The sequence below is a fragment of the Chaetura pelagica genome, unplaced genomic scaffold (assembly GCF_000747805.2).
Source record: "Chaetura pelagica isolate M959 unplaced genomic scaffold, ChaPel_1.0 scaffold69, whole genome shotgun sequence".
In the NCBI taxonomy this organism is placed as follows: Eukaryota; Metazoa; Chordata; class Aves; order Apodiformes; family Apodidae; genus Chaetura; species Chaetura pelagica.
Genome location: NW_009970724.1, coordinates 4973591 through 4986461, shown reverse-complemented (window position 1 = coordinate 4986461; position 12871 = coordinate 4973591). Strand labels below are relative to the sequence as shown.

General features: G+C 36.1%; 1 protein-coding gene across 1 annotated transcript in view; it reads right to left on the bottom strand.

The window, feature by feature from the left end:
• The window catches only part of LPHN2 (latrophilin 2), a 125810-nt gene extending 113258 nt beyond the window's left edge, over positions 1–12552 (bottom strand). The window contains 1 exon segment of the mRNA XM_010006598.1: positions 12480–12552. Coding sequence (XP_010004900.1) covers positions 12480–12552 — 73 coding nt within the window.
• Between the last annotated feature and the right edge of the window lie 319 nt (positions 12553–12871).

The window sequence follows — 12871 nt, the reverse complement described above, 5'->3', positions numbered from 1 at the left end:
TTTTGTGGAGGTTTTTTCTTTGTTTGGTTTGGTTTTTGGTTGTTTGGCTTTTTTGTTGTTGTTATTTTTAATTAACAGCTTCTGAGTGGTACTAATTATTGAATTTTAAGTTAAAGAAATCTTAAAACATTTAAAAAGCACTACTAATAAAATAGTATTGGGCATACATACATTACTGCATATCATTAATTTTGGACTGTATAGAACGCCTGAGAAAGAAAACTAACTCCTATGAGAAGTGTGGAAAAATGAAAAATCACAAAGATATTGCACTTACTCATAGTAAGAAATGTATCTATCCTATAAACAATATTAAAGAAACCTAAAAGGGCAAATGGATGACATCAACACTTCTGAAGTTTCTCTGGATTCATTTTAATAAATATCAGGTAAAGGGAGGCTTAATTTAGCTGTCTGAATTACTGGATTATGAATTAAAACGCTCCTTTTACCATTCCACACTGAAACCACAGTCATATTAAGCATAAGACTATAAAATGAATTCTTAAAGAATGAGAAAATATTATCAGTTCTGCTAGTGATTAAGTCTAGCCCAAAAAGAGCATGTAAGGCAAATGCTTTGGAAAGCTTGCCTTTTTGTATAAATGACAGATCAAAGGGGTATTAGTAAAATTATATAATCTTGTTAAACTGGATCCTGGCAAAGGAGTACTGAAAAGCAATTTAGACTTTACCACTTCCTTAAACCACCATATTCTGTTTATTTTAACTTGCAGGTCCTTGCAAAACTCCTACTGGCATGTACGTACTTTTCTTTCTGCTGAAATCACAAGACAGGACAATCAAGTTTGTTATCAAAAAAAACCTCAGTGTAACAAACACATGCACACATTTTTCTCGGGCTGAGGAATAACAGCCTTCTGCTTTTCGCACTTACAAATTCAATAAAGATAGAAAAATTCCCTCAAATTTGTCTTCTGTTCTTCACTGAAGACTTAAAAAAAAAAACCAACACAACCCACCAAAAAACATACACAGATGGATGGATATTTCTTACATGTTCTGCACACTGTAGTGTCACCACAGGACCACCTGCAATCCTGCACTGTCCAGAAGATAGGTGTTCTCAAAAACACCTGGGTAAGCTGTTTGCCCAAGGACTATGTGCCGAAGATAAGAGGTAATTAGCAAATGAAACTCTTCCTAGCATTCCTCCTTCAACATTAAGTGCAGAGCTGCAGCAGCAAGCTGGCACCTGGTAAAGGGAAATGCTAGATGTGATCATTTCAATTTACACATTCAGCACTACATCCCATATGCTTGTCAATGTGAAAGTGTCAGTGATAACAGAGATACCCTAAGAAAACGCTCTGTTGAAATGCTGACATGAAGTTTTTATGTATGAAGCAGACCCTTTCCTCTGAACCATCTGTAACTTTCTCCTTTTTTCATGGAGCGTGCGTTGGCCATAAAATCTTTCATTAAGAAAAAAAAAAAGTTTTACTTTAAAGAAAAAATTGTAAGTCCTTAAACATCCATAAACCGTTTATATACCCAAGTATCATTCATATAAACACACTACTTGCTCAGCAAGAAGAAAAATCTGCTGAACAGGAAAAGTTTGCTGCAATTAGATATAGCAAAACTTGTAACTGCACTGCAAAATTTAAGTATCTCGCACTATGACTTCTGTAACTATATAAAGTTAACTAACTGGCAAAATATGTCTGTTTTTGTCTCCTGACTCTATGGTATGTTTTTCCATGTCTATGTACTGTGCACATCTTAAACTCACAGGTGTTTTTCCAAAACATTTTCCAGTGATTTCATAACCAGAAATTCTTTAAGTAAAACAAAAGTAGGAAGCCTACTTTTGTGTGAGAAGTGACGAGTTTGCTCAATTAGGTGACCAAATAAGGCTAAGGAAGACAATGCAGAGGAGATGAATTATTTCCTCTGCACAGCTGAGGCTGTGTAGATCATCAGAAAAGGAAGATTAAGAGGATGGAGGGCGAGCAACAGGATTACAAAGTTTGTAAAGCAACAGTGCTACTCAGTACACTCCTCAAATGATCTGGAAATGGGAGAGGAGAGACATGGGAGAAACCTGCTTCATGGTAGTATCTTTAAAAAGTAAAGTCTACAAAAGACAAGTAGATTCAAAACCATAGCAATGCACTTCAAAACCTAAAAATATAACTTCAGATACTTTAAAAGTATTTCATTAAGCAATGAGTCATGATCTATCTATTGGGACTCCATGACGGTGGATAATTAAGAAACATCCAGTCTAAGAAGCCTACTTTGTGCATTTTGGTATTTTAGCACCTGCCTCTGAAGCTTGTACTGACCACAAATGAAAGAGGAAAATATGAACTAGAATGACCAAGACAGAGAGAGGCAATTTACAATTCCTGTAAAAGGATACACAATCTTAAATGCCCTAAAGCATCTTTGAGCCCTATATCAACTTACCTGGTAAACGATTCCTCTGGAATAACCCTGTTTCCCTCTTCAACACAAAAATCAGATGTAATCCTAACATCTGTCTAAAAAAACCCTTATAAAGCCACAAAGACCACCTTTGCAGTTTTGTACACTTGCAGATAGTTTGGGATGCCCTTCACCATATTTATAACCAAATCAGGGAGATTCAGGCTCTAGATACTCTGACTTTAGATAACAGAGTCCCACAAAGTAGCATTAATTGTGTAGAGTCAGATTGGTACTAGATTATAACAAGGAATGACACATTTTAGACCCATTTTCCCTCCTAAAAATAAAACACCCATGGCACAGTGGTTTCACAAGCTCCAGGAGACGCACAGATCTCATTGTTCTTTTCATCTACTTAAGGGTGGAGCAAACTGACAGCTCTACCATGACCTACACCTCTCCTGCTCATCCAATGCCTAGGTGACATGGTTCAGGGAGGTGACTGAGGGAAACAAATTCCTAAAGGAAAGACTGTCTCCTGCCAGTCCTGCTCCCAGTAGCACCACAGGCCCACCACATGGGCACCAGAGCAAGCACAAGGGAGCTGATGGAGCGACAGAGCAGGACGCAACACTCTCCATCACCATCAGCTGAAAATATTGCAGCTCAGCATTATCTGGCTCGTCCCACTGATGTGCACACATCCAGAAGCTCTTCCATGCCCAAGCTCCACAACAGCGGCTCCCAGGGCAGGCACAGATGTCCTCCTGCCCAGCTGCATGGAGGGCACCTGCAGTCTTGCCCTTGACAGTCTTCTAAAGGCACACTGCCTACTGCAAACATCTTCCGATAATTAAATCTTAATACTTTCACTTTGGAAAGCAAACACCTGACACAGAGAAGCTGTGCACACCTCCACATGCTCCAGAGAGTTTCCTAAATAACTTGTCAGCAGTACTAATTGAAAGTGTGTAGTATTAGCAGCAGACATATGATTTTAAAAAAATACGTATTTTCCACAGAAAACGAACTTGTCAGGGGAGAGGGAAGAGATGCACATGGATTTATTATTTTTTAAACTATTTATTTAGGATCCAATTTAGAAATCACTATCACACATTCTAACCACATTCTTTGTAGGTGTTTGGTTTTTTTTCTCCCTTCAAACCTCATCAAGGCTACTTCAAGTCCTTATCTCATAAATTCAGTACAGACAGAAAACAACTGCAGTGCTTCTCTAAGTATCTGACTATAAGGTCTAGGAGTATATTCAAAGGACACAGGCAAACCTGACAGCTCTAAAAACAGACATCAGTTTAGGCTGCAGACATGCTATCATGTCTTCTGATCTCCTGAGTCAGCAGAATAAGCATTCCTGTAATCTTCAATACTCCAGTTGAGGAAACCAAAAAAGGTGAGTGTGAAAAACCCAGAGAAAACCAAAAATAAGCATTTTAAGTCTAGAGATGTTAAGTCTACCATCATCAAAAGGCACCACAAAAATGTGAATTGCCTTTTTATTGATAGGTCTATTGTTAATACTCATAAGAATCACTTGCTTATGAGTGGTTAACTAACACCACATTATCAGGAGATAAACATGTTACATAAAAATTCTCCAAATCTTCAATAATGAGTTTTCGTCGTGGTATTTCTTTATAGTATCAGTGGAAACAATTCATTGGGCCTTATCAGAGAAGAGCTCCCATTTTCTACCATTCCATTTTAACCTGCCTAATCAGTTGAACAAAAGTACTTTATGTAAAATGATTCCTTTAGTTGCCTTAGCTACAAATCCCTGCAGTATTGTATAATTGAAATCTACTCACACAAGTTAGGAATAATTAGGACCCCAAATTAAGCCAAACACAAAGTTAATTCAAGCAGTCAGCTGCTGTCATTTAAACCGTTACAGAGTTTTATTGTTGCTTAACATCTTTGAATTCTTTTAAATGCACCTTTCCCCCCCCATAACAAACTGATCCCTTAGTCCAAATAGAAATGGGATCAAGATAAAAGAATTTGGCCAGGTCACAATCATTCATACACTGACCAAAGATTTTCTTTACTAAAAGTTTTTCCCCAATACTTTCACTAGATATTAAAAAATAAAATTAAAATAAATTTTAAAAAAATAAAAAAGGAATTAAAAAGACTGGAAACTGATGAGACTTGGAGATAAATAAAATTAGAATCACTGAGTTTGTTACAAATGGCATTAACATGCCACTAACCTTTTGATAGAAAATATTCAGAAAGTCTATCTTCATACTTCAAAAAGCCTTCTGTAAAAAGAAGGCAACACAAGAATGCTGTTAAAATGGATCCATAACAAATCCAAGAGCTAGAAAAAAACACATTATAGAGGTAAGGTTACATATTATAACTGGAGTTGTTGCCAGTACTGAGTCCGGATTTTTCTGATTTAAGAGTGAAATTCAAAATAATTTATACAGAAAATTAATTCTTATACTGCTATATATAACACATATAACTAAATAATTGTTATATTACTAGATTACTGTGTAACTGGTAAAGAAAACACTTGTGGTTAGATATATTTCTTGACCACTTTTCTGTTGGCCCTTATTTTACAATGCAGAACAAAACACTGTATACTGTAAATCCTTCAAGATAGTTTACATATGGATGACTTCCAGATTTATGTATTCTGAATTGTTAAAAATGCATTTGCACAGATGTTTTTATATACATTAATATATATATCTTCACACTAGTAGAAAGATATAGAAGATTTAAAGTTTTTTATTACAAAACAGGATTTGAATTGAAGGCCTAAACCAAACAGTTTATGCATGATATGCTATGCTGATATGTTTAACTTTTTTCCAGCTGGTACATTAGTACATGAAGTGATGTTTTGTGGACTCTATCCATCTTTACGGGTAATAATCCACATCACAAACCACCCATTTGCCCTCTAGTACTTTCCATGCCTCACTTTTCACGCATGCCAGCTTCATCTGTTGCAAATTAAACGATGAAAAAGCATAAGCAGCAAACTGTTCGGTTTTGTTTACTAAAAGCTTATTTATCTTAAGCTACTAAAATGCATGATCAGTTCTAAGCCACAAACCCACATTCTTCCAGCACACTTTCAATGGCAAATGTTAACAATGGTGCAGAATAAATCCCAACTTTATTCTTACAGTGACATTTTATAATTAAAACAAAAAGACAATATTAAAGGTAATCTGCAAGCCCAAGCTAGAGAAAAGAACTGGGGCAGCACAACAGGGAGAAATAGGAGAAATTAAACTGAAATACTGGGGAAGGCAGATCAAGTCACACACATAGTCAAACAGGATCAGTGGTGAACAGACAAATCCAACTGGAAGTCACTAGGAAGATGGTTTAAACAGAAGCAATATGAAAAAGTGCTGAAGTCTTTAAAAAGCAAACATTTCTCATTGCTTTTCCAACTACAAATGCAGCAGATAGGAGAATCTGGTTTCAGTGTCAACTTCCTTTCAGGTTTCCTAAGTGAATTACTGAATTTAATTTTAAAAGAAAAACTGCTCAAACAGCACCTTGCATTAATTGTGCTTTCTGCTGGAACAGAACAAAACTACCTCACTCCTGAGAGAGACATCAAAATCCCTGACAAAGGAGAACACAAAAGCCAGCTCTCCTTCCATCATCAAGATCCCTCATAAAACTCAGCGAGTTGCTGTAACCAACAACTGAAAGTTATGTGGTCCCCAAGGTTTCTCACATCCATGTGTTGCTGAGGCAATAGATGAAAAAAAAATACCATTTTGCTTCCCGACTAGCCTCCCAAACACATGTTTTATACACCAGGAAAACATCAGTGATTATTATACTACCATAAATCAAGAAAACAAAACACATGAAACATTTGCAACCACCTGGACTGGTGGTCCCCCCAGTCACCAGGTAGAATAACCAAGGAATCTCCTCTACCACTGCCAATGCACTCACATACATTCACACACGTTGTCTTAATGCTACTGGAACACAGATGAATAATCTCCCTGATTGAAAGAAGGACCCACGAACTGAGCTAACATTCATACAGGTCTATTTCTTTATACTTCAGAAGAACGGCAGGAGATAGAGCTAACAGAAACACAAAGAGCTTTAGCACAACTGGGTTCTGAAAGCCAGTGGAGAAGTTCAAGACTTTCTGGAAAAGCAGGAATTTGGGACACCTTCAAGTAAAAAGACTTTTTCAGCTCCTATCTATCAGAAAGAACTGTATATTCCATTTATCACCTAATGTCTTTGGATTTGATGTATGGCTTTTTTACAGAACCACCCATACAAAATTTAACGTTTGTTAAAAGGGTAAAAAATTAATATTCCTGAAAAATTTAATGATGATGGGAAAAATATCCTGCATTCATGTGTCTGCGCTGCTTTAGAACCATATTATCCAAACACAATTCATATAATAAACAAACTAAACCAAAACGGAGGGAGCAACTCTAAATATTCTTCTAACTAATCAATGTTGATAAGTAAATATGACAGTAATTAACCACTACAAATGCCAGACAATTTTTAACTGTCCCTTCCATGAAGGTTACTGTATAAATGTATAAAGCTGCAAAATGGAATGTTGGGAGCTCCCATACTATTAAGTACATTTATGACAAGAGTAAGGATGGACAACAGGCCAAGTACTTCTCCTTGTGAATAGTTTTATCTCCTCTTCTTCATATAACACAGCCTGGAATGCTGGAACAAACACGGAAGTGGGCACACACATTAAACAGATATTAGAACTGTTTACCTAAGTCCTTTTTCTGTAATGCTTTCAACCTACATAGACTTCTTAGAAAGGTATCCTACTATAATAAACTCATCTAAAATATACCCAGATTAATAGATAATAGAAGAAAAGCCTCTCAAGCAATGGTGGCAGTGCAGGTTAGCTGAACACTAAGTCAACCCACTCCCAGTGCAGTGGTCAGCAGCAGGGCTCGCCTTGCCCACCGCCACGACAACAAAAGATGGTAAACTGCAAGGGCTCTGAAAAATATAACATCTGTCCTTAGCACAACACGCTGCCTTTCTACAGCTTAACACATTACAGGGCTCTTTTCTTCTTCTGATTACACAGCTTAAAATGATGCAAAATCTCCCCTCATTTATAAGAATGTTCTTAAGTGACTGAGGAAGAAGACAACATACCAAAACAGTAATACTATAATCTCATAGTCATTATGCATGTAAGAAGGTATGCTGGATCTACACCTCCCCAGAAAAGGGAAGAGATATCCCAGATAATTATGCCCCAGAATTTCTCACTGAAAAATAGCATGCTCTTCCAGGAAAGAAAACAGGACTCTGTGCAGCAGTTGCTTTCTGCAGAAACACAATTGCTTCCTTCACAGAGATACTTTCTTCCACATAATTTGCATCAGCCAATTATGAAAAAACATTTGCTAAGAATCATAAAACATTAGGTATACATGATAAAACCGAAGATGGTATTGGAAGGCTCCAAAGGAGGGCAGTAACTGGCTGGCCTTCATATGCTGGGTGTGCTTAAGGATGCTTTTCAAACTCAAACCAAGTAGTTGTCTACTAACTAACTGTGTGCTTCACAGAGCTCTCACTGTGTTAAATTCCCTAGCTAGAAATTAAATGAGTGCTCCTATTTGCTCTTGTGTGACTCCATAATGGGTTTCACCCCTTGTAGAACTTAAGTCTGCTAATTAACAGAAGTTCATTTCTTCTCAAATCCAGGGCACAAGATTTTCTTAATTTTTATCCTGGGCATTATCCTGCTAATACTTCCGAGTAAATTTGAGAAAATCTAATGGGGTTCTACAGTTTGTTGAGTACCTGTGCCATATGCCTTAGACACTACAAGTCTGAGTGGCTCTAGAGGAGTCTGGATATCTGAAGCAATACATTAAAATAGCACGTATCTTTGTAGTGTTCCACTGTATACTATAATTATTATGTCTTCTCTTTAGTAAATGCACTAATGTTGGATACACACTTAAAACTGCCTCCAAATTAACACTGAGGTCCTCGGCTGGCATAAGTGAAATGTACAGGAATATATATTTCTCAGCATGTTAATTAAAATGTACTCTGAGAGGCAAAGACAGGCTAGATTTTTTTTAGAAAACATTAATGCTGTCTGGGAAAACAGAATTAAATCGATAAATGAATTATCATTCCTTTGGATGAAGTATGGATAATAATTAATAATAAAATTAATTAAAATTGTATTAAACCTTGACTAAAATAAAAGCAAAGAAAATTATTTCATTGCTTCCCAAGGAGTTGTGTTTATCAAGCAGTAGAAGAGAATAAAAATAAAAGGCAACTAAAGCTAGTCAGAAAGGTGGAATTTGTAAGCAAGATAAAGTTTAAAATATCAAAATCTGTACAGGCCAAAACAACAACCTTAATCAGAACATTTTTGGGTTTTTTTATATACATATTAGTGTATCTGTCTAAACTTGCTTAAAGAGAAACCAAAAATATGTATAATAAGCTTTTTACTTTGCTTTGCTATGGAAACTAGGCACATCTGATCTGACTCTGTGCCTTGCCTCAGATAATTTTTAACTTTCTGGATTAATTCACCTATAGAAAAAGAGAAAAAAAATAAGAGGTAGTTTCCTGCAGTTCATAGGAAATGGGTAAATAATGGTGCAGAACTCAACCACATGGGACTGAGAGGAGCACAAACCCCTCCTCTCATGGGAGCAGAGAGCTGGGACAGCCTTGGATGGGACTGACTGTGGCGCTGGCACATTGGGATGTCCCGTCTCCCCGGGCAATCAGCCGCGGGACCAGACCAGCATCACACAGTGTAACTCTGAGTCAAACTAATTCCCAAGGTAGTTCTTTAAGTCCCTCTTTTGTAATAAAATCCAGTTTTAAAGGCATACCTTGAGTAGAATATGCTAGAAAAAGGAAGAGAAAAATGCCTTCATAAAAGGACGTCAATATTCAGTCATTACTTCAGCTTTTCATTTCTCTTTCCTGCCTCTCATCTTTTCCTTATTTAGAGCTGCAATGCTTGCTGATGATGGTAGTAACAATGGTTTTCAAGCCTCTACACAACAGTAGGGACCTGCTGTTGATCAGTGTACCAACAGTACATAATAACTCAGTGCACTTTTCCCTCCAGCTGCCAGCACTTGTCCATTCCACGTTCACTTTACCTGAAGGAACGGAATGCTTCAAAAGCAACCCCACCTAGACTGCAGCAGCCAGGAAACACAAAGCAAACCCAAGGACTTCTTAACTGAAGGTATGATTCCTGTTTGGATAGGCAACACTGAAATAAAATTGCAGCCTTCCTTTAACTATGGCTGCTTGCTAACTCCCTCGTGAGTTAAAGTTTAGGCACTATGAAAGTAACAAAGTCTTTATTGTGATTGGAAAATGTTTTGTTATATGAACAAATGAATCACTTGTCCAGACCCAGGATCTTTTTTCTCTTCCTTCCGTTTAGTTGAAACATTAAAATATAACAGCAGGGAATTCAGGCAGGTTTCATTTCCCCCACCAACTGGAACAACCTGCATATACATGTAACATTTCTATTCAAAACCCCAAGTTCCAAGTGAGAAAATTAAAGATTTTCTAGCAAAAGTTAGATGCTCTTATTTTAACCTTTGTTCACATTCATACTTCCAGGCATGAAATGCTACTAAAGCACGTTACACTTGGCATCTCTTATTAGTGAAGCAGAAGGCAATGTAATCTTGTGAGAAAGTGTAATAATGTAGTATTCATTTTGCCTCTATGGCTGGAAGCCAACTCTATATTAATATTCCTTTCCAGTAATAGAGAGCCACAATATTTCATTTATTTTAAGAATTTACAATTAATTTGGTACGATTCTGTTATCTGTTCCCAATTTCCTTCCCTTTTTTCTTTTAGCAGAAAAAGCAGCTCTTGTATACACTTTAAAAAAGTAAATTCGTACCTGACGCATCAAAAGATTGCTACTGGCTACTAAATACAGGAAAAACAGGGACAGAACAAAATGAACTTGAAATATTACAGGTGACAACGAAAATTAGCTTTCTGCAAATGGCAAAAATTAAATCTGCACAAGTTCTCAGTTGACTTTTTCCTTCCCAAAATCAGCAGATAAAACACTCTTTGCAGCATGCTGTTTGCTACTGTAACCATGCCAGTAAAAGGAAGTTGGTTGTCTGCTTTTCCTTTCTGTTTCCAGATTTCTTCAACCACTATACAATATTAAACTGCAAGTAGTCTGGCAAGTCTTGGTAAAATGTACTAGATACAGGGAATTCAAAACAATTCCAGTAACTAAAATCCTTCTGTTTTAAAGCTTAAAAAAAAAAAAAAAGAAAAAACAAACATAAATAGATGCCTTTACTTCCTACACCTTTAGCTTCAACTAGCACAACCACTTTTGCAATGTAAGTGCATTTATAATTAACAGAAGTTATTACCTAGCCAGCTAATTTTAAGATTCATAATTCCACTCTCCTAATATGCATCTACCTTCCTTAACTGTGAAAGACACTGAAAAGCATTTTACCTGCCAGCTATTGAGACTTATTTTCCTATGAAAGTGAGATTCTACCCAAGTCCACAGACTCAATAGACACCAAGAGAGCAAACAGTACAGCAGCTACCAAATCAGAAATCCCATCAATGACAAAGCCACACAACAGCTGCAGGATGCCATGGGAAATGCCAGTTTTCTAATATATCCTGGCACTATTTAAGAAGAAAGAGGGGAGGGAGGGGAAACTGACTGTGAAAGCTATTTAAGTGAAATGAGACTTCCCCATGTTCAGAAATTTCCATGGAACTCCTAGAACGTACTCCCCAATTTGTGCATATATTCACAGATACATACGAGCAACCTAATTCAGCGAGCTTGTCTGTCAGTGCAACAGAAGATCCAAGACTAGGTCTATAATAAATGCTTAGGAAATCACACAGCGAACCTGAAAGACTGTATACAACATTTACATTTTTTTATCTTGGGTTTTGTAATTTTTGGGAACTAGATCATTTTGTTTGTATAGATTTGGGAAAGAAGAGAGGGGGAGGCAAAGCAGCTTTCTTGAAGAATCCCTGAATATTTAGCCTTAAAATTCAAAGAATTTTGACAGGATAAGGTATGCATTTGCTTTCAGAGATGGTGAGATCACGCCACAGATGCATCAAAGACTATATATTATATACCGATTCCAGAATAACATAAGAAGACATGCTACTTTATTACTAAATCAGTTTTTTCACCTGCAATCAAGTCTATCAAAATTATCACACCTAGAAAAAGCCTCAAGTTCTATACAAAATTTGTAATTAAAAATTAATAAACCATGTTTTTCTGATAATTTCTGTTTCTCTTTTACTAATTAAGAGGGTCACAAGAACAGCCAGGGAGAGAGACAAATTGGGTAAAATGGAGTTTATGAAAAAAAAAAAAAACAACCAAAAATAAAACAGATGAAGAACAGATTATACAACTTTTTTTAAAAAGCTTTTTTCTTCTTGTATTTTTAAAGAGCTATTTTAAACAACGTATTTGAAGTGGTGAAGCATTTTTCCTTTTCAAAAAGCAAAAATATTTTTAAGTAGATGCTATTCCTGTAAGCACTTTGAGTTTTATTTCCTGAAATTTAACTTGCATAGTTCTCATCTTAATGAAGTGTTTGCCATTTTATTTTCAGTCAGCCAAATTAGAAAAGTAAAACAGGTATTTCATTTGCACCACTTAGGTATATCACATTTAACATATGCTTCTAAATGGTTGCACAGTGAGAACAGAAAAAAGAAAGAAAAATAAACAGGAAGAGTCAAAAAATAAGGCACCTACTAATCAGGGATATTAATACTGTCACTTCAGTCATCTGAACACTGCATTTTAGTTTCAACATACCTCACAGTATCAAAATCAAAAAATGTTGTTTTTTTTTAAATTAAGATAATAATTTGAATCGTATAAATTAAACCTAGAACATGCTACTGATACTTTTCATTTGACATTCTAAAATTTCAATTCATCTAACAGAAAATAATTGTGTAGACCGTTCAATTCATCTGCAAACTCAAGTAAAAAATAAACTAAAGCTTACCTTCAGTACACTGCAGGAAGCTGATAATAAGCAGAAACCAAAAACTTTGCATTCTGCAGCCAGAAGACACCATTATTGATCCCTGTAAGAATTTTCTTTGTATTCCTTAATGAATCCAGTTATAAAAACCCAGCATCATCGAAACCAGTGGTCTGCATTATTCATCTTCATACCTGGAGAAGCAGAGGATTTGAAAGAAAAAGAAAAAAAAAAATCCATCAATAGCTGAACACCAATAATTTGGAATACTGAATTTTACTTGACATGAAGACAGAATTTTTTAATAAAAACTGACAGTACACTTGTACTGTAGCTGGGAATTTGGCAGGTTTGTGGGATGTAATCTCTCAAGGTCAGTGATCATTAAACAGAATGCCAAATAATGATACATG